Genomic DNA, 25849 nt, shown 5'->3' with positions numbered 1-25849 from the left:
CCATTCCCGAACCTGAGACCGGAAATTGGTTACCTGAGGGCTATACCAGAAGAAAGGGTATATTCTTTCTGTATCCTCACAACAAAATCTGCAGAGCTGCGATGATTGTATACTCTAAATATTCTACATTTTGATGGTGGCAACAATAGTTTTAGCTGAAAAGCACGAAGTCTTAAACCTTGTGTCATTTTATATCACTCATTCCCCCGGTGCCATAAAATCGGTACATAAAAAAATCTTTTCCAAGCTATTTTGCAATCTGTATAGCACAGCTTTCAAAATTCTGGTGTTCAAATTAAACTGGTATACTTTTTTGGGGGTAATGCTGCAATTAATTGGCTGTAATCTTGGATTGAGCGGACCTTGCCATAACTCTGATAACGCCATGAAAGACATAATTCTATCCTTCCAAACTATATAATTTACAAACACTCTGAGATTGTTTATCAGTATGGGACCAGGTCACTTTTACAAATGAGGATGTGGAAAATCTACTGAATGACTGGGATGCAGTTTTGGAAGGCTGTAGTGAATTCAGGACCGAGCATGTTTCACAATGGAATGATGAGGAGAGGAGGTAGTAACACCTGGAGAGGCGGAGTTATTATTCACTGTGAGGAAGGGCGAACGAGGCGTGGGTCCATATGTCGGCCTTCAGCATCCGTTAGGCGATCGTTAAATGAATGGCCAAGGCGTCTCATCATGCCTTTATGTGTGGAATGGAAGCATACATTTTGGGCCTTTATATTTTGAGTTGGTAGGCTACAGTGTGTACATGGTGTGAAGATGATGATCAAAATTGGTTGATTTGTGATCTTTGGTTTAAGTAGTGTCTATTTTCCAATTGCACAGTGTTGTTTGGAACTCGTAAAATATGTCCATTGTTGGAGAGGTGACTGTGTTGCGGGTAATATCTTTGCAACACATGCAACACTAGGGATTTAATGGTCCTGTTTTCTCTGTAGCTACCCCATACACAAGTCTGGGATATTTTTTTGTCTCTGAGTCATGTCACAATCATTTTCTGTTCTCATGTAGTATGGTGATTTTTGACATGTTTGACCTTGTCCCTTTCTCTTCAGATAGAGTTGTTTTGATTGTCCTGGGATAGCCCTCCCCATGTTGGCCACGCCGATCAATGTTTATACCAGTTTTTTCTTCTAAGAGCCACTGTCCCTGACTTCACCTCTCCTAACCTCTCTCATTTGGTTTGTGTTTCTTTTCAATATTCCTTCCATGTATTTTGTGGGTCACCCTCCATCACCCCCTCAGTCTTTTCTATCTCCTCCATTATACACCCTCTGCCATGTCTCTTAAACCCTCTCTCTGATTTCCTCCTGTAGCTGCCCCTGCCATGTCTCTTTAACCCCTCTCAGTTCCTCCTATAGTTGCCCCTGCCATGTCTCTTTAACCCCCTCTCAGTTCCTCCTGTAGCTTCCCCTGCCATGTCTCTTTAACCCCCTCTCAGTTCCTCCTGTAGCTTCCCCTGCCATGTCTCTTTAACCCCTCTCAGTTCCTCCTGTAGCTTCCCCTGCCATGTCTCTTTAACCCCTCTCAGTTCCTCCTGTAGCTTCCCCTGCCATGTCTCTTTAACCCCCTCAGTTCCTCCTATAGTTGCCCCTGCCATGTCTCTTTAACCCCCTCTCAGTTCCTCCTGTAGCTTCCCCTGCCATGTCTCTTTAACCCCCTCTCAGTTCCTCCTGTAGCTTCTCCTGCCATGTCTCTTTAACCCCTCTCAGTTCCTGCTGTAGTTGCCCCTGCCATGTCTCTTTAACCCCTCTCAGTTCCTCCTGTAGCTGCCCCTGCCATGTCTCTTTAACCCCCTCAGTTCCTCCTATAGTTGCCCCTGCCATGTCTCTTTAACCCCCTCTCAGTTCCTCCTGTAGCTGCCATTGCCATGTCTCATTAACCCCGCTCAGTTCCTTCTATAGTTGCCCCTGCCATGTCTCTTTAACCCCCTCTCAGTTCCTCCTATAGCTTCCCCTGCCATGTCTCTTTAACCCCCTCTCAGTTCCTCCTGTAGCTGCCCCTGCCATGTCTCTTTAACCCTCTCTCTGCCCTCCTCCTGTAGCCACTCTGCCACCCTGCCCGGTCTCTTTAACCCTCTCTCTGCCCTCCTCCTGTAGCCACTCTGCCACCCTGCCCTGTCTCTTTAACCCTCTCTCTGCCCTCCTCCTGTAGCCACTCTGCCACCCTGCCCTGTCTCTTTAACCCTCTCTCTGCCCTCCTCCTGTAGCCACTCTGCCACCCTGCCCTGTCTCTTTAACCCTCTCTCTGCCCTCCTCCTGTAGCCACTCTGGCACCCTGCCCTGTCTCTTTAACCCTCTCTCTGCCCTCCTCCTGTAGCCACTCTGCCACCCTGCCCTGTCCTGCCATGTAGCTTTAACCTTCTCTTTGCACTCTTTCTGCAGCCGCTCTGCCATGTCCTGGTTCCTGGGCCTGTGGATTAGCCTAGGCTTCCTGCTGCTGTGCCAGGCCACACTGTACGAGACTATCCAGCAGCACCACGTTCCGCGACCCGGACGCAATGCCATACAGATCCTGGGTGAGCCCCTGTCTCTGTTCTGTCTGCCACATCACATGCTACCCAGTACCCAGCCAGTCTCTCAGGGGAGTTCTCTGAGAAATGTCAGGGTATAATAATGCTATGTTACCATTCACTGTGTCCCTGGTGGATACAGTGAGAAACAGTCTTCTGTCTTTTTGTAATAGCGATGGTTTTTGTTGGTGGTTTGAAACCACTATGGTAGCTACTGTGAGAAGAAGAATAGTGCCCTGTGGTTGCATTCGTTTTTGTGCTTGTTTGTTTCTATAGATGCTAGCATGGTATAATGGATTGTTTGTTTCTATAGATGCTACCATGGTATAATGGATGGTTTGTTTCTATAGATGCTAGCATGATATAATGGATTGTTTGTTTCTATAGATGCTAGCATGGTATAATGGATTGTTTGTTTCTATAGATGCTAGCATGGTATAATGGATTGTTTGTTTCTATAGATGCTAGTATGGTATAATGGATGGTTTGTTTCTATAGATGCTAGCATGGTATAATGGATTGTTTGTTTCTATAGATGCTAGTATGGTATAATGGATGGTTTGTTTCTATAGATGCTAGTATGGTATAATGGATTGTTTGTTTCTATAGATGCTAGTATGGTATAATGGATGGTTTGTTTCTATAGATGCTAGCATGATATAATGGATTGTTTGTTTCTATAGATGCTAGTATGGTATAATTGATGGTTTGTTTCTAAGGGTTCATTGCTTATGGCTCCAGCTCTACATACAGCACCAGTCAAAAGTTTGGACACACTACTCATTCAAGGCTTTTTCTTTATTTTTACTATTTTCTACATTGTAGACTAATAGTGAAGACGTCACAACTATGAAATAACACATAAATAACACTTATAGAATCATGTAGTAACCAAAAAAGTGTTATATATATATTTTATATTTGAGATTCATCCAAGTAGCCACCCTTTGCCATGAGACAGCTTTTGCACAGAGTTCCCACATTTGCTGAGCACTTGTTGGCTGCTTTTCCCTCACTCTGTGGTCCACTACATCCCAAACCATCTCAATTTGGTTGAGGTCGGGAGATTGTGGAGGCCATGTCATCTGATGCAGCACTATCAGTCTCCTTCAGCCAGTAGGTGTGTTTTGGGTCATTGTCCTGTTGAAAAACAAATGATAGTCCCACTAAGCGCAAACCAGATGGGATGGTGTATCGCTGCAGAATGCTGTGGTAGCCATGCTGTTTAAGTGTGCCTTGAATTCTAAATAAATCACCAACAGTGTCACCAGCAAAGCACCCCCACACCATCACACCTCCTCCATGCTTCATGGTGGGAACCACACATGCGGAGATCAACCGTTCACCTACTCTGCATCTCACAAAGGAACCAAAAATCTAAAATTTGGACTCATCAGACCAAAGGACAGATTTCCACCTGTCTAATGTCCATTGCTCGTGTTTCTTGGCCCAATCAAGTCTCTTATTTTTATTAGTGTCCTTTAGTAGTGGTTTCTTTGCAGCAATTTAACCGTGAAGGCCTGATTCACGCAGTCTAATCTGAAGAGTTGATGTACAGATGTGTCTGTTACTTGAACTCTGTGAAGCATTTATTTGGGCTGCAATCTGAGGTGCAGTTTACTCTAATGAACTTATCCTCTGCAGCAGAGGTAACTCTGGGTCTTGAGCTGTTCTTGCCGTAATATGCACTTGGTCTTTTACCAAATAGGGCTATCTTATGTATACCCTCCTACCTTGTCACAACACAACTGATTGGATCAAACGCATTAAGAAAGAAAGACATTCCACAAATTAACTTTTAAGAAGGCACACCTGTTAATTGAAACGCATTGCAGGTGACTACCTCTTGAAGCTGGTTGAGAGAATACCACGAGTATGCAAAGCTGTCATCAAGGCAAAGGGTGGCTACTTGGAAGAATCTCAAATTTTGATTTGAAAATTTTGATTTGATTAAACACTTTTTTGGTTACTACATTATTCCATATGTGTTATTTCATAGTTTTGATGTCTTCACTATTATTCTACAATGTAGAAAATAGTAAAAATAAAGAAAAACCCTTGAATGAGTAGGTGTGTCTAATCTTTTGACTGGTAACTGTATAACTACTTTATCTTCAAAGTTGTTTTTATTGACATTCTCATACATTCTTTGGAGTAAATATTTTGTTGCTTGGAGTTGATTGTAAATGTTTAAGCTCAGCTGCAGCTGCTGTTTTGATCAGAGGTTGAAACTCCCCCCTCAGCCCCAGATAGACAAAGAGCACTTTTTAACGGGAGAGGATTCTCAGTGTGGGGAAAGAGTGACTGCAGCATCCTGAATCTATCAGACGAGCTGTTTGGTTGATACGTAGGACAAGCTCTAGGCTAAACTCCCCATCAGTATGCTATGAATGCAGGCTGCTTTGATCACAGTGGCTCACATGGAAATTACAATTATGTTTCTTTCTCCCTCTCTGGAAACATTCAATAATTAAATCCAGTTCCTTGTTGACTGTGGGGGCAAAAGGGGAGGGTGCCAGTGAGGTGGGTCTGATTTTCCCCGTTTAGACAGTGGTGGAAAAAGTACCCAATTGTCATTATTGAGTAAAAGTAAAGATTCCTTAATACGAAATGACTCAAGTAAAAGTGCGTCACCCAGTAAAATACTACTTGAGTAAAACTCTAAAGGTATTTGTTTTAAAATATACTTAAGGATCAAAAGGGAATATAATTGATATAATATACTTAAGTATCAAAAGTAACAGTAAAAGTATAACTCATTTCAAATTCCTTACATTAAGCAAATCAGATGGCACCATTTAAAAACACTCCAACACATAATCTGCAAACAAAGCATTTGTGTTTAGTCCGCCAGTCCGCCAGATCACAGACAGTAAGGATGACCAGGGATGTTTTCTTGATAAGTGTGTGAACTTGACCATTTTCCTGTATTGCCTAGCATTAGAAATGTAACAAGTACTTTTGGGTGTCAGGGAAAATGTTTGCAGTGAAAAGTTAATTATTTTCTTCAGGAATGTAGTGAAGTAAAAGTTATCACAAATATAAATATTAAAGTACAGATACACCCCAAGAACTACTTAAGTAGTACTTTAAAGTATTTTACTGGCGTACTTTACACCAGTGGGAGTAGCGTTGTGGCGTTCATTCTCTCCCCAGCCATTTGTCTTTGGCAGAAACAGGCTGCTTTAAGCTTTTAACAATGACTCGCTCCCCGCAGCTGCTGACAACAACAGTATTTCAAACCCCTTTCACCAGGAAACCAGCTGCTGACAACAACAGTATTCCAAACCCCTTTCACCAGGAAACCAGCTGCTGACAACAACAGTATTCCAAACCCCTTTCACCAGGAAACCAGCTGCTGACAACAACAGTATTCCAAACTCCTTTCACCAGGAAACCAGCTGCTGACAACAACAGTATTCCAAACTCCTTTCACCAGGAAACCAGCTGCTGACAACAACAGTATTCCAAACTCCTTTCACCAGGAAACCAGCTGCTGACAACAACAGTATTCCAAACTCCTTTCACCAGGAAACCAGCTGCTGACAACAACAGTATTCCAAACCCCTTTCACCAGGAAACCAAATCCCAACACCTGCTAAACATTGATGCTATCTATCTGTGCTTGTCTCATTCTCCGAGCCATGCTGCACCATAGAGTGAAACACCAGTAATTGAAGCACAAGGCCCAAAAAAGGCATTTATTTCTCCAATGTGATGTCAAGGCAAGTATGTTGATAACGTGATAATGAATTAGCTTTTTAACATGAGAACCGCCTGCACCTAGAGAGGTCAGCTAAGTTAAGGGTGAGAAAAATATCCTCCTGTTCTAGTTTTGTGAAAGTTATGGTCAGCGAGGTCAGCGAGATCAGCTCACACACACACACACACACACACACACACACACACACACACACACACACACACACACACACACACACACACACACACACACACACACACACACACACACACACACTTATTCTATCCTTGTGGGAAACTACAAGTAATTTCCATTCTGAGAGCAGGACTGTTCAGTCTGAGGGTAAGAGTGTTTTGTCTGAGAGCAGGACTGTTCAGTCTGAGGGTAAGAGTGTTTTGTCTGAGAGCAGGACTGTTCAGTCTGAGAGCAGGACTGTTCAGTCTGAGGGTAAGAGTGTTTTGTCTGAGAGCAGGACTGTTCAGTCTGAGAGTAAGAGTGTTTTGTCTGAGAGCAGGAGTGTTCAGTCTGAGGGTAAGAGTGTTTTGTCTGAGAGCAGGACTGTTCAGTCTGAGAGTAAGAGTGTTTTGTCTGAGAGCAGGACTGTTCAGTCTGAGAGTAGGAGTGTTCAGTCTGAGGGTAAGAGTGTTTAGTCTGAGAGCAGGACTGTTCAGTCTGAGAGTAGGAGTGTTCAGTCTGAGGGTAAGAGTGTTTTGTCTGAGAGCAGGAGTGTTCTGTACTGTGAAAGTGGATGATTTTTGGCACAGAAGAGCAACGGATGCATTTATTGCTCAGTGTGCTATGGAGAAGATTCGGATGGTCAATCAGCAGCATGTACTCAGTGAGTATTGTCACTGGCTTATTTTCAAATTCTAGAATGATAGAAAGTCTAAGTTAAGCTCAGGCTATCTACAACTAACAGTAATAAAGCATTACAATAATTGGCAATGACACGTTACAATACATGCAGTATAATCACTATTGGATGTGTTGACATTCACTATCATAATCAAAAACCACTCCACATTTATGTTGCCTTTATGTTGGCCGGGTGATGGACACTTTTTGTTGTTGTTGTTTTACTGTACTTTCAAGGCCTTTTAAGTGCTCATCAATCTTACTCATGTGCACACACACTGGCGTTAACCGATCTAACGAGAACTGCTTTCTCGGAATTGAAATGCTATGATGAATATTTGTATTAGAATTGATTTTATAATCTTAGGATGCTCTCTGGTTTCAGCGACCAGACTATGTGATATAAATATACTGTATACAGTGTGTGGAGACAGACGAGAGTGAGATCTCAGATTGATGAACACTTTGGTTTTATGCTTGGCTGTTTTCTGGAATCAAATACAATTGAATGGATAGTCATAATTGAATAGGAGAAACGTTAAACAGAATTCAACCGGGATGCATCATATTTACCTGACATAATGCATTACTCTGTAAGATGCTTTCATCTGGTTACATACATGGTTTTGATGCTGAGAACATTGTAAAAATCTTTTTTTTTTAAAGGAACTTTACATGTTACGCTTCATAGGTTACGGCTCAAAGCGTTTTACACAAAACAAATAGCTCTGCGTGTGAGTGGTTGTGCTTCTGCCTTGTGGGCTGGACTCAGTCAAACTTGCCTTTGACGCAGTATTCCTGTTTACACAACTTCTGGCCTTGTACACACGTCTTATTTTGAAAGCATCCATGTCTATCACATATTCAGAATATTGCAATATCGCCTAGTCTATATGCATTATTTTCTAACAAATTGTTTGATTGACAGGCATGTGTTCTGTGCCAAAAAGAAGCCTTGAATGAAGGTAGTGTGGATCTCGATATGAAGGCTGATTTTCACACTGGCTACCTGAGCTCTCTGGCTGAGTGAGTGAATGGTGCAGGAGCTCTCTGTGTTCAGATGAGGGTGTGGACATATCTCTGCACAGGGGAAGTGAAGGTCATGTTGAGCAAGGTACAAATGTAATCCTCAAGCCTGTTCAAGCATCTAACAATGTTTGAGCAAATGGCTTATCCCCTCCTGCAACAGCCAGGTGACAGAATGCCACTGTGCAAGTACATGCATACCGAAAATATATGAGAGAGATAGGGGTTTTCAACCTCCATTTCTTTCTTTATTTGAATATTTCAGTGACAAATATGCTGGTCAAAGTTGACGCTGGGATTGAGTAACGAGTTGCCTGACTGCTCCATCACCTACTCAGGAAGTGGCGCCGCTGCCTTCCCATGAGCCTCTGCTCTGTGGCCTCCCCTGCGTCCCCCCGCGCCAGGAAGATTGATGGCGCCCTGATTCTGGGCAGCCAATTCTAGTCTCTCAAGAAATAATCCACTACATTGACAGATGAGGGGAATGTGACATGACATACAAGCCCAGCTCAGCTCTCTCCTCACCTGCCAACCAGCACAGTAGTGCCAGGAACATTCCTGAAGAAAGCAGGCTGCTGCTGTGGATTTTACTGGACACTCTGCAGCCCAATAGAAGGGTCAAACTGTAACATCCAAAGGTATATGGATAGTTTTTGTTTGCAGGAGTCAGATTGGAATCAAACGTTTCTTTACAGTCAGTTTTATGTTCAAATGCCACTGAATATTTAATTGTTTCCCTTCCAAATAGAAGTGCATTGTCATTGTGTCTCCTATCAATGCCCACAGGGAGGATATTGAATACAATGGCGAGACAGTCGGTTAATGACAGTGGCAGAAGTGTTTAAGGCGCACTTAGATCTCTGAGGGCACTAGCTGATTCCCATTCCAATGTAGGCTACAATATTAAGATTTACAGTATCATACACCATTATTAGTTCTGATGGAGATGTCTTCAGCTGTCATTTTGACAAAACAAATATGGTGTTATCAGACACAATTAGAAGTCAATTGTTTGTTGCAGTGTCGGTGCTAAACTGTCTCTCATTGTTGATTAAATCAGCAGAATTGGTGACAGACAGGTTAGCCAGTTGTTTTCCACATTGTACATGAAGATGCAAGCAGCCACTATGTGTGACTGTGAACTAATGATGTGATTAAGAATCACTTGATGTGATGATGTGATGAGGAATCAAAAAATATATTCAGAGGGAAATTGTGAGATATAGGCTGCTTCACGAAGTGGGAGGCTGAGGACTTTTGGAGCAATTAATGCAGATTTTTTTATGGTTTATAGCATAAGGTGAATAGGTCATGAATTCCACATTGAAGCTAGTCTCCCATAGAAAGATTATGTGTGTAAAGCGAGAGAATCTGTCAGGACCGAACAGGATGCATCAGATAAGGCTAGCAGTAGTTCCAGTGTTTGGGTTTTTCTTCACTTGTTACTTGGTCAAATCATGATTTCGAATTTTGGAAGAGGAGGGGACAATTGACCCGTAACTTGCAAAGAGAGAGGGTGGGAGCTCCTCACTCCGATTCCGCTCCTTGTTCTAGCATTTCTTGATCTCTTCTCTTAACATGTATCGACCCAGAACTTACTCAGGCAGCCAACCAATTATGTGATACTTTAGTTCTGGGTTAACCGAGATTTTACTGCGGCAAACATGGCTTACCCATAGCATTTATAAAATGGTTAAAATGATTAACCTATTCACAGATGATTGGAAGGTGCTTTAATGAGATTCATGTTCAATGTACCATGTGATATGCAATACTCCCTCAGTCTGGGAAAACTCTTCAGGCATAAAAAAAACATGAAATTAATATGATTATCCATCATGACATAGAAATAACCACATAGCTAAATTACACTATTAAAATGGATTCCTAATCACATTATTATTTCACAGTCACACCAAATGGCTGCTTGTATCTTCATGTACAATGTGGAAAACAACTTGCTAACCTGCCAGTACATTCACCTGTTCTGCTTAGGGCTCCATCTGCATTCATTCCACCTGGGCCTATTGACCCAGCTGTGGATTCAGAAAGTATTCAGACCCCCTGACTTTTTCCACATTTTATTACCTTACAGCCTTAATCTATTCAATAGTTTTTTGTGTCTTTCATCAATCTACACACGATATCCCATAATGACAAAGCAGCGATTACAGCCTCAATTCTTCTTGGGTAAGACACGTTTGGCACACCTGTATTTGGGGAGTTTCTCCCATTGTTCTCTGCAGATCCTCTCAAGCTCTGTCAGGTTGGATGGGGAGCGTCACTGCAGAGCTATTTTCAGGTCTCTCCAGAGATGTTCGATCGGGTTCAAGTCCGGGCTCTGGCTGGGCCACTCAAGGACATTCAGACACTTGTCCCGAAACCACTCCTGTTATTGTCTTGGCTGTGTGCTTAGGGTTGTTGTCCTGTTGGAAGGTGAACCTTAGCCCCAGTCTGAGGTCCTGAGCGCTCTGGAGCAGGTTTTCATCAAGGCTCTCTCTGTACTTTTCTCCGTTCATCTTTAACTCAATCCTAACTAGTCTCCTAATCCCTGCCACTGAAAAACATCCCCACAGCCTGATGCTGCCACCACCATGCTTTACTGGTGCCAGGTTTCCTTCAGACGTGATGCTTGGCATTCAGGCCTAAGAGTTCAATCTTCGTTTCATCAGACCAGATAATCTTAGTCTGAGTACTTTAGATGCCTTTTGGCAAACTCCAAGCACGCTTTCATGTGCTTTTTACTGAGTAGTGGCTTCCGTCTGGCCATTTTACCATAAAGGCCTGATAGGTGGAGTGCTGCAAAAATGGTTGTCCTTCTGGAATGTTCTCCAATCTCCACATAGGAACTCTGGATCTCTGTCAGAGTGACAATTGGGTTCTTGGTCACCTCCTTGACCAAGGCCTTTCTCCCCTGATTGCTCAGTGTGGCCTGGCAGCCAGCTTTAAGACATGTCTTGGTGGTTGCAAACTTCTTCCATTTAAGAATGATTGAGGCCACTGTGTTCTTAAGGACCTTCAATGCTTCAGAATTGTTTTGGTACCCTTCCCCAGATCTGTGCCTTGACACAATCCTGCCTCAGATCTCTACGTACAATTCCTTCGAACTTATGGCTTGGTTTTTGCTCTGACATGCACTGTCAACTGTGGGACCTTATATAGACAGGTGTGCCAAATCATGCCCAATCAATTGAATGGACTCTAATCAACTTGTAGAAACATCTCAAGGATGATCAATGGAAATCAATTTCAAGTCTCATAGGAAAGGGTCTGAATACTTATGTAAATAAGTTATTTCAGTTTTTTTTAATACATTTCCTAAAAATTCTAAACAAATATTTTCACTTTGTCATTATGGGGTATTGTGTGTAGATTGGTGTGTAGATTAATCCATTTTAGAATAAGGCTGTGATGTAACAAAATGTGAAAAAAGGGAAGGGGTTTGAATACTTTCCCATTCTACTGTATGTACTGCAGACTGGTGCGTAAAGACATATCCAAGCTAGTGGCCTCTATCCCTTATGTAAAGAATAACATTACCCGCTCGGACCCACTGGGCACACACTCATTGAATCAATGTTGTTTACACTTAATTTTAATTAAATTGCGTTGAACCAGCATGGAATAGACAATGAATTGATGCCTGTGCCCAGTGGGAAGCCTTTAAATGTCCAGAATGACACCTCTATAGCCATCCACACAGCGGACAAGGGAGGAGTTGTACAAGACTACGCCTTGTATAAGACTGAAGTACTCAGGGAACTGAATGATCAGAGGTTCTATAAGAGACTGACTACATTCCAACAGAGCAGCTTTTGGCTGTAATCGAACAGACTGTCACCAAGGGCATGCATAATGGTGATATCACCTAAAGAGAACACTGATTATTGGTGTGTAAAAACAGCTCCACACAGGTAATCTCCATTCCCTAAAATACTGTTTAATTAGATAAATCCCCATAGGGACAGGACAAACTTCTTTGTGATATCAGACCAGGTTTGGAAGAAGGCATGAAGATCTCTGATCGGCTTCAAATGCCCTGATTGATAAATATGCCCCTATGTATTATGACACTTTTGTTTACCAAAGACCCCACAATTTAGACAATAGTTAAACGTCTCCCCTCTAATAAAAACGACTCCATGTCTCGATTTGCACACTTTGTACAAAACAATAAAATGCAGTGGGACAGGATATTTCTAAATGTAGCTCTTTATTAGCGATCTATAATTGGCATGTTCATGTGTCTCATACCATGATCAACGGAAGATGACCTTATCACCTGGGTGGTCTTAACCAATCAGGGCGCAGTAATATATGCTATGACGGTAAAGTGCATCCAATTACAATTCAGTATGTTTACAGATATGAATATTACATCCCCCTTCTTTAAAAACAAAAATAAAAATGTTCAACATATTCTAGCATTTCTTTTGAATACATGCTCTGTAGTTTGAACTCAAGGTAAGTAACAATTTATACTGCACCAACTGAATCAACATAACATACTCTGAAACAATGATTCAGCATACTTTTGAACGAAAGATTCTCAGCAACTCAGCTTTCACTGTAGCAAAGACATCTTAACATTTCAAACAAATACAAAACCAAAGCACTTCAAGTCAACTTTTCGATAACAGGTTTACATTCTGGAACTCTTTTAGGGCAGTGATCTGCCTACACCCTTTGACATTTCACAGGTCTAGGACAGCTCTGGGCTTGACCTCTCTTCCTGACCTTGTGTGATATGATGCTGAGCATGCTTCTGTGTCAGTCAACAGTTCTTGTGGTGTTGCAGGTAAGTATGGGATATGTTGTGCTGTGTGTGTGTTAAAGGCCACATTCTCTTTCAGGGGAACAGTTCATCTCTTCAGTGTGTTGTTCTTTTGTGTTCAGTAGGTGACGACGATTGCGGCAGTACACTGCTCCTTCTGCAGTGCGGACGCGATATGAACATTCAGTGTCAGCTGGCTGTATGACGACTGCTGGCTTTCAGTGGCAATGCTCCTGGATTGTAACTGACTCTCCGTCGTTCAGTGGTGGCAGTGGTCTCGCTGACCTGTCGTAGTATCGCTTTTGTTGTTGATGTCTCTGTGCACGTTTTTTTATGCATTTCCTTGTATCTGACAACCTCCGGTTGCAGCTGCTCGTTGGTGCTGGGAAGGTTCGAGCGAAGTCTGCGGCAGATCAACAGCTGGGCTCATCAACAGCTGGGCTGTTGTCAACTGGAGTGTTGCGGGATTCATGGAGATTTAGCGATCTGCACAGATTTTCCAGCAAGGCCATTACTTTGAGGGTAATGTGGGCTTATGGTGACGTGTGAACTCCCATGCTTTTGTGAAGGATTCAAACTCATTTGATTTGTAACAGAGGCCATTGTCAGATATTAAAGTCTCTTCAATGCCATTCCTGGCAAAGATTGCTTTCAGCTTGTGTATCACAGCTGCAGATGTGGTGCTGTGAAGTTTGTCAAGTTCGAAGTATCTGCTGTAGTAGTCCACTGTTACGATGTAGTCCTCGTTGTTCTAGGTGAACAGATCGGTTGCCACAACTTGCCAGGGTCGGTCTGGGATTCAGTGAGGTAACATTGGCTCTTTGGTGTTTGAGGGGCCTTGTTCAAGACAGGTGGGACATTTACCAACAATGTCCTCTACTTGTTTGCACATTCCGGGCCAAAACAAAATGTCCCATGCTCTCTGTTTGCACTTTTCCATGTCCATGTGTCCAGCATGGATCTTTGTCAAAATCTCTTCTCTGAGACTGGTAGGTATGATGATTTTCTCTCCATAGAAAATCATTCCGTTGTTCTGTGATAGTTCATCACGATGGTTCCAGAACTCTGAGACACTCAGAGGGCATTTTCTTCTCTCCTCAGGCCATCCATCCTGTATGACAGCTTTCCTGACTGTCCTTGCAGAGGTGCAATAGCTTTCCTGTTCCTGCTCAGATCTCCTTCAGTTTTATGTCACTAACTGGTAAGTTCCTGTACACAGTGTGCACTTGCATGTCCATGCCTTCACTGAGGCTGCTGTCCTTGTAGGTAAGAAACTTCCTGGAGAGTATGTCTGCGACAGGGATGTCTTTGTTTGCCTGGATGGTGAGTGATTGTGAAGTCATATTTTTGTAGTTGAAGGATCATTCTCTGTAGCCTTGGAGAGGCTGCGGATAGCGGTTTCCTCATGATTGACATGAGGGGCTTGTGGTCGGATTTCACAATGACTTGTCGTCCATATACGTACTGATGGAAACCAAACATCCGAACAGAATGGCATGCAGCTCCTTTTCGATTTGAGCGTAGTTGATATCAGACTCCATGAGAGATTTGGAAGCATTGCCGATGGGATTTCCTTCTTGCAGTAGCACTGCACCTAGTCCATACTTCGACTCATCCACTTGGAGTCTAAGCTTTTTGTTGGGGTCGTAGTAGGCAAGGATTGTTCCTTGTTCTCTCGTGATCAGTTATTTCACTCTCTGGAAAGCAATGCTGTGTTGCTTGTCCCAGAGGAACTCACTGGACTGCTTCAGCAGCTGACGCAGAGGTGCAATAGCATTGGAGAGGCTGGGTGCAAACTTGGCTAAGTAGTTGACCATGCCATGCACTGTTTTCAGCTCTGCACGGTTCTTTGGTGGCTCCATTTCTTTTATGGCTGAGATCTTCTTTGGATCTGGCTTGATTCCATTAGCTGTGAGAAGATGTCCGAAGTAGTTGACCTCTGTAGCACCGACTTCTCTTCTCTTCTCTTCGCCGACTTTGCAGCATCGTTCAAAGGTTTCTGTTGTGTTTCTCTTTGGTTCGACCATAGACAAGGATGTCGTCCACAATTGCCCCAACTCCATCGATGCCTTCGTACACTTCTTCCATCTTTTGCTGAAACTCGTCTTGGGCTGAGATAATCCCAAAAGGCAGGCGACGAAACCTGTAGCATCCAAATGGTGTGTTGAGCGTTGTAAGCTTAGATGACTCTTATGTGAGCTTGATAGCCCAGTAGCCTGATCTGGCGTCCATGACACTGAAGTAGCTTGCTCCCGCTAGCTTGTGTGTGATGCCATCTAACGTCGGTAACGGGTAATGGGGGCATTTGATAGCCTTGTTTTTCTTGGGTCGAGACATACTCTGAGCTTGCCTGTGCGTAGTTTCTCCACCACCACTAACACGTTTACCCAATCTGTCAGTTCTGTAACCTTGGTGGTAATGTAAGATTGCTCCATGCTCTCCAACTCTTTCTTCAGATGGGTGCGGAAAGCAAGGGGAATCTTTCTCGGTGGGTAGACCACAAGGGTTTCGTCAGGGTCAAGGTGAATGGTACATTCTCCTGGGAATAGTCCTATTCCTGTAAAAACATCAGAAAACTCGTCCAGTACATTGTCTGTCTCTACTGGTGCTGTCACTGATAAAACTAGCTTGATGAGGTCCATGTCTAAACATGCTTTAAGACCTAGCACTGCAGGTTTTCTAGTGTCAACAATGTAAAAGTCCAACATCATGTCACTTTCCTTGTATTTGCATTTGAAAGTGCATGTGCCTTTTACTGGGAGCTGTTCACCACCATAACCAGTCAGTCTGCACGTGGTGGGCTGTAGCTCCTACTCAGATGTCAAGCTGCGGTACTTATTCTGAGGAATAATGTTTACTTGTGCACCAGTGTCTAGTTTGAACTTAAGCTCTGTGCCTTGTGTTCCTATCTCAATGTCAGCAAAGGCTTGCTCTGTCTCTGATATTAGATTTTTCTGTGTCACTGAATCAATAAACAGTTCATCAGCATTTGACTCTTTGATTGACATTTAATCTTCACTCACTGTGTGTACTGTTTTTTCACTGTAAGCTCTGCACACTTTTGCAAAGTGATTCCATTTTCCACATTTAGTACACTGTTTGCCTTCCCTGTTTGTATCTTTGTATCTACAATATCCACATGTTTTGGGGTGTTTTGAGTCTGTGTCATTCTGTTTTGTTGAGTTCTGTCACTCTTTGCTCTGAAGCGCGCTCTCTGGGCACCGGAGCATTGATGTCTGCCTGACTGCGTGCACTGCTTTTTCACGTGATGCGCTCGTGCTGTCGCCGGAAATGGTTTTCATCTGAACCTGTGCTAGCTCGTGAGATCTGGCTATGACGATAGCTTTGTCCAGCGTTAACTCAGACCCAACATTCAAAAGTTTCTCTCTCACTCGCGGTGAGTGTATTCAAAATACAAACGGTCCCTGACCATCTCATCCTTGTTTGCATAATCACAGTCTTTCACAAGCAGATGGAGCTCAGTCACAAACTGTTCAAACGATTCGCTAGCTCCCTGTACTTTCTCATGGAATTTGTCGCTAGCTCCCTGTACTTTGTCAAGGAATTTGTCCCTAGCGAAAATCATATTGAAAATCATACTGGCCTGTTCACGTGTCTCATACCATGATCAAGTGAAGATGACCTCATCACCTGGGTGGTCTTAACCAATCATAGCACAGTAAAATGCATCCAATTACAATTCAGTATGTTTACACATATGAATATTACACTCCACACAGCATTATTGCCCAAATAATCCATGCGCACCTCAGAAATGTTTTGCCCAGTAGGTGGCTTTTGACTCAAGACTGAAATAACCTAGTAGGTATTTGTAAACCTACACAGAATAGTAAGTTAGTAATCGTGTATTATTATTATTATTATTATTGCTAATACTGCATGAGGCTATAAAACTGCCACACCAGTTGAGCCCGGTGATTTCGGTGATTAAATAGATTTTTTCTGTTGTTGAGAACTGTAGGGTCCTACAGCGGTCCCTGCAGCGTACGCTCAAACTGGTGTGATTAGAACATTAGAACATCTAGTTATGATTGACACAGCTGTCAGCATTTGAACCGGCCACACTGTTGTTTTTTTCTTGCACAAACAGTCTTTACAAACACCACTTGAAGCTGGAATTTCACTCCTACCATTTCATTCACTCTTCTGACTGTCCATCAACTCTTGGCTGAACCCTACACTGTATGTCACAGCCACTAACACATATGCCTGGAATTCAGACATCGTAACCCAGCAGGAGAGTGGTTTAGTTGCTGTAGCACATTCAGAGATCAATTTATAGCCAGTAACCTAAAATAATTCATAGATCTGAAATAAATAAAAAATTATGTTTGTGATAGACAGACAAAATTACTAAGATGAAAGGCATGTTCCTACCGAGTTCAGAAAGCTATGTTAGAGCTCTGTGAGACGTTCACAGTGATGGTTGTCACGCCCGGACCTTAGAAAGCCTTTTTATGTCTCTATTTGGTTTGGTCAGGGTGTGATTTGCGGTGGGCATTCTATATTTTTGTTTTCTATGATTTTGTATTTCTATGTTTTGGCCGGGTATGGTTCTCAATCAGGGACAACTGTCTATCATTGTCTCTGATTGGGAACCATACTTAGGTATCCCTTTCCCTCCTTTCAGTGTGGGAAGTTAACTTTGTTTGTGGCACATTGCCCTTAAGCGGCACGTTTGTAGTGTTTATTGTTGCCGTTGCCGTCTAAATAAAAGGAATATGTACGCTCACAACGCATGACGCTTTGGTCTACTTCATTCGGTGCAGACGTTTTGATCAAGTCACCTTAGTATGCACATTTTCTCCAACACTAAATATACAAATATGCATTTTACAGTTATAAGGAGGGTGAAATCTTATAGTTAAGTCGTTTTATGAAGTGATTCTACTATATTTAAAAAGAAATGTAACTCATTCCAAAACGTTTTCATACAGTTTTGTTGAATAGGAAATACATCATATAAAATATTTCATTTTTTCATTTTTTTATCATGTACTGTGTATGAGTACACCTTAAACTATTTATACCAGAAAGGTGATATTTATATAGTTCTTAGAGTATGCAGCATTACTAGTTATTGTTTATGGCCCTCTCAAGATAAATAATTACTTTTCAGGATTACGTGGATTACATTTTCGATTACATTTAGTTACATTTAAGAGGTTAACATGATTTTTGAATGACTACATCATCACTGTGCCCCCAACATACAATTATCTGTAAGGTCCCACAGTTAAGCAGTGAATTTCAAACACAGATTCACAAAACCACAAAGACCAGGGAGGTTTTCCAATTCTCACAAAAAAGGGCACCTATGGGTAGATTGTTATACTGTAAATAAAACAAGTTTTGAGTGTCCCTTTGAGCATGGTGGAGTTATTAATTACACTTTGGATGGTGTATCAATACACCCAGTCAGTACAAAGATACAGGTGTCCTTCCTAACTCAGTTGACGGAGAGGAAGAAAACTGTTCAGGGATTTTACCATGACGCCATTGGGGAGTTTTTCAGGTTAAAAAGAAATGGAATGGAGCTTAGCACATGCAAAACCTGGTTCAGTCTGCTTTCCATCAGACACTGGGAAATTAATTCATCTTTCAGCAGGACAATAACCTATAACACGAGGCCAAATCTACACTGGAGTTGCTTACCAAGAAGACAGTGAACACGCCCAAATCTGCTTGACAATCTATGTCAAGACCTAAAAAATGATTGACTAGCAATGATTAACAACCAATTTGACAGACCTTGAAGAACTTTGAAAACAAGAAATGTGCAAATGTTGCACAATCCAGGTGTCTAATCTTCTTAGAGACTTACCCAGAAAGACAGGTGTACTCGCTTCCAAAGGTGATTCTAACATGTATTGACCCAGCGGGTTGAATACTTACTGTATCTAATCAAGATAAATAGAAGTATGTGGACACTTGGTTATTGAACATCTCATTCCAAAATCATGGGCATTAATATGGAGTTGGTCCTAGGGCTGTGGCGGTCATGAAATGTTGTCAGACGGTTATTGTCATGCAAAAAACTGCCGGTCTCATGGTAATTGACCATTAATTAATCCTCCTGCTGTGTTCCGGTCGAATTGGACCGATTTACAAGTTCTCTCTCTGAAAAAATGTAGTTAATTTAATCTGATTGTCATAAGGTTCCATTACCTTGTCCACATAGGGCATCTGAACACACAAAATACATTTTGATGATTTTCATAAAATTCTGGGTGTTTTATTTAACTTTTTTACACCTGTGGTGTTCCTGGTCAAAAATGACTGGTCATTAGAAATTAATGGGTGAGACTACAATTAGTGTATAAAATTGAGTTCAGGCACATGCCCATTCATCAGATGGACACACTTCCTCTCCCGGACCCCACACACACACACACACACACACACACACACACACACACACACACACACACACACACACACACACACACACACACACACACACACACACACACATGCCATTGGCTTCCATGGCAACGCCCACGGGAACCTTTCCCCAATTGAATCTTTCCCCCACGGGAACCACACCTGTTGGCATTCTCACAAACAATGGCAACATTGTTTCAATAATATATCAAACTTGTCTTGCAGCTCTGGTATATAAAGCTTTCTTAAAGCCTTGCTCACAATTCATTCTGTGGCAGCACAATGACCAAACGATATACTGTATTTTTTTAAATATATTTTTATTTATTTCACCTTTACCTTAACCAGGTAGGCAAGTTGAGAACAAGTACTCATTTACAATTGCGACCTGGCCAAGATAAAGCAAAGCAGTTTGACACATACAACAACACAGAGTTACACATGGAGTAAAACAAACATAGAGTCAACAATACAGTAGAAAAAATAAGTCTATATACGATGTGAGCAAATGAGGTGAGATAAGGGAGGTAAAGGCAAAAAAAAAGGCCATGGTGGCGAAGTAAACATAATATAGCACTGGAATGGTAGATATGCAGTGGAAGAATGTGCAAAGTAGAAATAAAAATAATGGGGTGCAAAGGAGCAAAATAAATAAATAATACAGTAGGGGAAGAGCTAGTTGTTTGGGCTAAATTATAGCTGGGCTATGTACAGGTGCAGTAATCTGTGAGCTGCTCTGACAGCTGGTGCTTAAAGCTAGTGAGGGAGATAAGTGTTTCCAGTTTCAGAGATTTTTGTAGTTCGTTCTAGTCATTGGCAGCAGAGAACTGGAGGGAGAGGTGGCCAAAGGAAGAATTGGTTTTGGGGGTGATCAGAGATATATACCTGCTGGAGTGAGTGCTACAGGTGGGTGCTGCTATGGTGACCAGCGAGCTGAGATAAGGGGGGACTTTACCTAGCAGGGTCTTGTAGATGACTTGGAGCCAGTGGGTTTGGCAACGAGTATGAAGCGAGGGCCAGCCAACAAGAGCGTACAGGTCGCAGTGGTGGGTAGTATATGGGGCTTTAAATGTGAGGGTCTTGATCATATCTTTGACATAAAGTAGTCTGTGATAAATAAGAATATGTTTCATCTGAGTATTTGTTATAGTCAAAATATTCCATACAGATCAATGAGGGCTACAGGCCATAAATAGCAAATAGAAGCTCAAAATGTGTAATGTTCACAAGAACTTAAGTTCATAAAAAGATCTAACACAACATTAGGTGATAATATATGTATTAATATGGATTTATAATCAGCCATAATGAGGCGGTCATTTTGGATCGGGAACACAGAATTAATTAACATGAAACGAACACAACAGGAGAGTTAACATAAACACGTTTAGCATCTCCAGGCCTCCACACATACAAGCTGCATTCAAGCCGCTGATGTGGGACTTTGGAACATCTACATTTCAAAAGTCTATAAAAATCTATTTAATATTCAGCATCACAGTAAATCCATTATTTATTTTTGTCAGGTCTAAAGAAACATTGATGTGAATCATTTTAGAAGGACAGAATATGAGTTGACCTACTGTATGTTATCTAGCTTTGCTCCATGCCATAGTCTGTAGGCTTGTTCATTTAGCTGAGAAGATATGCTTATAAGTCCCATGCAGTTACTTTATATTATAAGATTTTATAGTGAGAAGAATATAATTAGCTGACCGGGACACCCACGGGGCGGCACACAATTGGCCCAGGGTCATCTGGGTTAGGGGAGAGTTTGGCCAGCCGGGATGTCCTTGTCCCATCGCGCTCTAGTGACTCCTGTGGAGGACCGGGCGCATGAACGCTGACATGTACGGTGTTTCCTCCGACACTTTGGTGCGGCTGGCTTCGGGCTAAGCGAGCGTTGTGTCAAGAAGCAATGCTGCTTGGCTGTGTTTTGAGTCCGTAGGGGAGTTGCAGCGATGGGACAAGACTGTAACTACCAATTAGATATGACAAAATTGGGGAGAAAAAGTGGTAAAAAGTGCAAGTGGGTATGTTGAGTGTAAAAGTGATCATTTGAAACAGGTCCTATATGCTATATTTTTAGTTACTTGGCAACTTTAGTTATGAGTGATACAAACCTTAGAATGTCTTAGAAATCAAAACATGTATGTGGTGTATGATGCGACTATAGGCTATTGATGATTTGAGAAAGCTTGCTCTCTGTTCCTTGCCTCAGTCTGCACAGCTGTTCTCCCATCAAGTGATCATATCTTCACTCATCAGACTATTCTCAATTTAATTTTGTCTTCACTAATATTATGACATGTTAGGGGGGGGGGAATACGTAATCCACACTGAAATAGCAATGATGCCGGATAGGCTACTTCGGTTTTATAGGGAATCAGTGCTTAATGTGAGCAGCTGAGAAATAAATAAAAGAAAACGTATTTCACCCCACACACCAGTAGCTCTTTGAGGAGCATGCTCTTGCTATGCGACAGGTGATATTATGCCCAAGCTCTGTATGCCATGGGCTCCAACCCTGTTCCTGCAGATACCCAGTGCTTCATTTGGGAAACCAAGTGAAATCTGTTTTTGGAACATCGATAGTAACATGTTTCTGTATTTCACTAAACTGTTGACACCACCTCTGCATGCTTGAGAAATGAATAAAGGAGAGAGAGGAGGAAATGCACAGTGGTGAGATATTCTGTATAGCTAAAGGTAATGTGTGAGTCTATTAATTATGAAAATATAAAACATTTGATATTACTTTGCTATTCAAGATCATATACAAATTCACTAGAATTGTAAGCTAACTGTAAGCCACCCTGAACAATCAATGAACCAGCAGCATTGCCGAGGCCTATACATTCTCTCTCAGACTAGTGTATAGACATTTCGGAGCGTAGCATAAGGTAACCAAGTCCATCCAGTATGCATAACAATACAGTCAAATTACTCAAATTTGTTTAATTTTGGATTAGGCCTATAAGGCTAGACCAATTATGTACCAAAAACATCTTAAATCAGTTCTGTTTTATGTTTGTTTGGCCATGTGTAACATGCGGTAGGTTATGTATTGTATAACAGCACAATCATTTTTTTCCGGGTTTTTTTTCGGGCTTGGGCTCATAAGCCTATGCATAACCTCTAATATGCATATGGTTGTTTTATGTTTATCATATCCTTAGAAAGCACTGTCGATTTTGTTCATTAGGTTACTACCAACACATGTCCTCAGTGCATTAGAGGAGATTATAGAGAAAATTACATGTGCAATTTTACTGCGGTCATGTCTCAATGACTGCCGGTGTGGCAGTAATACTGTCACCTCAACATCCCTAGTTGGTCCCCCCTTTGCTGCTATAACAGCCTCCAATCTTCTGGGAAGGCATTCCACTAGATGTTGGAACATTGCTGTGGGGATTTGCTTCCATTCAGCCACAAGAGCATTAGTGAGGTCGAGCAGTGACGTTGGGCGATTAGGCCTGGCTCTCAGTCGGCGTTCCAATTCATCCCAAAGGTGTTCGATGGGGCTGAGGTAGGGCTCTGTGCAGGCCAGTAAAGTTCATCGACACCGATCTCAACAAACCATTTCTGTATGAACCTCGCTTTGTGCATGGGGGGAATTGTCATGCTGAAACAGGAAAGGGCCTTTCCCAAACTGTTGCCACAAAGTTGGAAGTACAGAATTGTCTGAATGTCATTGTATGCTGTAGCGTTAAGATTTCCCTTTACTGGAACTAAGGGGCCTAGCTCGAACCATGAAAAACATCCCCAGACCATTATTCCAACTCCACCCAACTTTACAGTTAGCACTATGCATTCTCCTGGCATCCGCCAATCCAAGATTCATTCGTCAGATTGTCAGATGGTAAAGCATGATGAAGCATGGTGAAGCGTGATTCATCACTCCAGAAAACACGTTTCCACTGCACCAGAGTCCAATGGCAGTGAGCTTTACACCACTTTAGCCGATGCGTGGCATTGCGCATGGTGAGCTTAGGCTGTTAGGCTTTGGAAACACATTTCATGAAGCTCCTGACAAACAGTTACTGTGCTGATGTTGCTTCCAGAGGCAGTTTGGAACTCGTTAGTGACTGTTGAAACCGAGGACAGACGATCTTTATGCGCTACGTGGTCCCATCTGTGTACTTGTGTCGCCTACCACTTCTCGGCCGAGTCGTTGTTGCTCCTAGACATTTCCACGTCACTGTAACATCACTTAAAGTTGACCAGGGCACCTCTTGCAGGGCAGAAATTTGACAAACTGATGTTGCCATGTTGAAAGTCACTGAGCTCTTCAGTACAGGCCAATCTATTGCCAATGTTAGTCTATGGAGATTGCATGGCTGTGTGCTCGAATTTATACACCTGTCAGCAGCGGGTGTGGCTGAAATAGCCATATCCACTCATTTGAAGTTGTGTCCAAATACTTTTGAACATGTATATTAATGTATATTTGTGTTTTATTTTTAATAAATGTTTTACAAAAATAATTCTTCTTTGTAACAAAATGTGGAAGATGTCAAGGAGTGGGAAAACTTTCTGAAGATACTGTATGTAGCTAGTGATTTAAGCTGTGTCCATTAGAAATGTCTTGACACAGCTCACAAATGCAGAACATTTTGAGATTTTTGTAAATTCTGACAATGATTTTAAGTATAACAATGAGGAATAAGATTCTGACAGTGGGGCTCTGTCCCCCAACTTTGTGGACATTGAGAACCTTGAGTCTGAGGACCCCTTGCCCACCGACGAAGTCCCAGGTCACTCTGAAGATGCTGGTGGTGATGGAGGCACACCAACAGCGGGTGAAGTACCTGATGGTCTGCGGTAGCTGGAAGGCCTCCAGCCATTTCACCCCTCCTGGCCCTGCTGTTGGCTTTGATGAGTCCGTCTGGAGCGCAAAGCCCCTTGCCACCTCCCTCCGAGTCAGAGTGCTTCAAGCTGTTTCTGACAGAGGAGCTGGTGGGAGACATAGTGGAGGAGACCTATCGCTATGCCTTGGATCTACAGGAAAAGAGAGAGCCTCAGGGAAAGTAGACCCCCTGACGGGAGAGAGAAAGATCAAACCAGGCTGTGTACTTGACTATAATCGCCAAATGGGTGCGGTGGATATGGCGGACATGATAAACAACTTTGTGGCAGGCGCTCGGGAAAACACCAAGTGGTATAAGAAGTTATTTTTCAATCTGATTGACACTGTTGTCCTCAATGGCCACATAGTTCATCACCAGCTAACCACTGAGATCTGAACAAGGTTTTTGTAAATAATTGGACGCACAGTTCAACATACAAATCAAATGCAGTTCCATTATGCAATTATATTGACAATATCTCAACCACCTTCCCTCATCATCCTCTCCACTCTCTCATCTTCCCTGCTCCCTCCCCAAATAGTATGTTGCTACAGTGGCTCTTCCTTTAAAAGTTGCGTCATACTGTGGCACACCTTGCGGGCTGCTGCAGCATTTTGAGGCACGTTATCTATTTGGCAGCCATTCTTTCTATTAATGCAAGTTATTGCTAATTTGACCACCAGAGGGCATCTTTGAGAAGCATTTGATAGTGTTCTGTATTGGCATTAGCAGAGAATTATTATAATTTTTTTATAAACACAGCAAAAAAAGAAATGTCCCTGTATTTCAACAATAATTCGTAAAAATCCAAATAACTTCACAGACCTTCATTGTAAAGGGTTTAAACACTGTTTCCCATGCTTGATCAATGAACCATAAACAATTCATCAACATGCACCTGTGGAACGGTAGTTAAGACACGAACAGTTTACAGACTGTAGGCAATCAAGGTCACAGTTATGAAAACTTAGAATACTAAAGAGGCCTTTCTACTGACTCTGAAAAACACCAAAAGAAAGATGCCCAGGGTCCCTGCTCATCTGTGTGAACGTGCCTTAGGCATGCTGCAAGGAAGCATGAGGACTGCAGATATGGCCAGGGCAATAAATTGCAATGTCCGTACTGTGAGATGCCTAAGACAGCACTACAGGGAGACCGGATGGGCAGCTGATCATCCTCGCAGTGGCAGACCACGTGTAACAAAACCTGCACAGGATTGGTACATCCGAACATCACACCTGCGGGACAGGTACTGGATGGCAACAACAACTGCCCGAGTTACACCAGGAAAGCACAATCCCTTGGTGGAAGAGTTGGGTATCATCTCAAAGCAAGATCTGGCAAAGTCCATTAGGAGGAAATGCACTGCAGTACTTAATACAGCTGGTGGCCACACCAGATACTGACTATTCCCTTTGATTTTGACCCCCCTTTGTTCAGGGACACATTTTTCCATTTCTGTTAGTCACATGACTGTGGAACATGTTCAATTTATGTCTCAGTTGTTGAATCTTGTTATGTTCATACAAATATTTGCACATGTTAAGTTTGCTGAAAATAAATGCAGTTGACAGTGAGAGGAAGTTTTTTTATATCCTGAGTTTAAAAACATAGTATATGGGATTGAGTTGAAGAAATTTGGCTTAATTAATTAGATTAATATTATGGTGTTTCTATTCAGAGAAAAACTAAAAACG

At 42.3% G+C, this 25849-nt stretch overlaps 1 protein-coding gene across 2 annotated transcripts in view; it reads left to right on the top strand.

Annotated features, from left to right (window-relative positions):
• LOC109890191 (chemokine-like protein TAFA-1) overlaps positions 1–25849 on the top strand; it is a 266121-nt gene that overhangs the window by 8186 nt on the left and 232086 nt on the right. For both annotated transcript variants that reach the window (XM_031825011.1, XM_020482167.2), the window contains exon 2: positions 2412–2545. In XM_031825011.1, coding sequence (XP_031680871.1) covers positions 2422–2545 — 124 coding nt within the window. In that variant the 5' untranslated portion in view covers positions 2412–2421. The remainder of the gene's footprint in view (positions 1–2411; positions 2546–25849) is intronic.

The sequence above is a fragment of the Oncorhynchus kisutch genome, linkage group LG5, assembly GCF_002021735.2.
Source record: "Oncorhynchus kisutch isolate 150728-3 linkage group LG5, Okis_V2, whole genome shotgun sequence".
Lineage (NCBI taxonomy): Eukaryota > Metazoa > Chordata > Actinopteri > Salmoniformes > Salmonidae > Oncorhynchus > Oncorhynchus kisutch.
The sequence above is the reverse complement of the archived record's forward strand: the minus strand, read 5'-3'. Positions and strand labels throughout refer to the sequence as shown.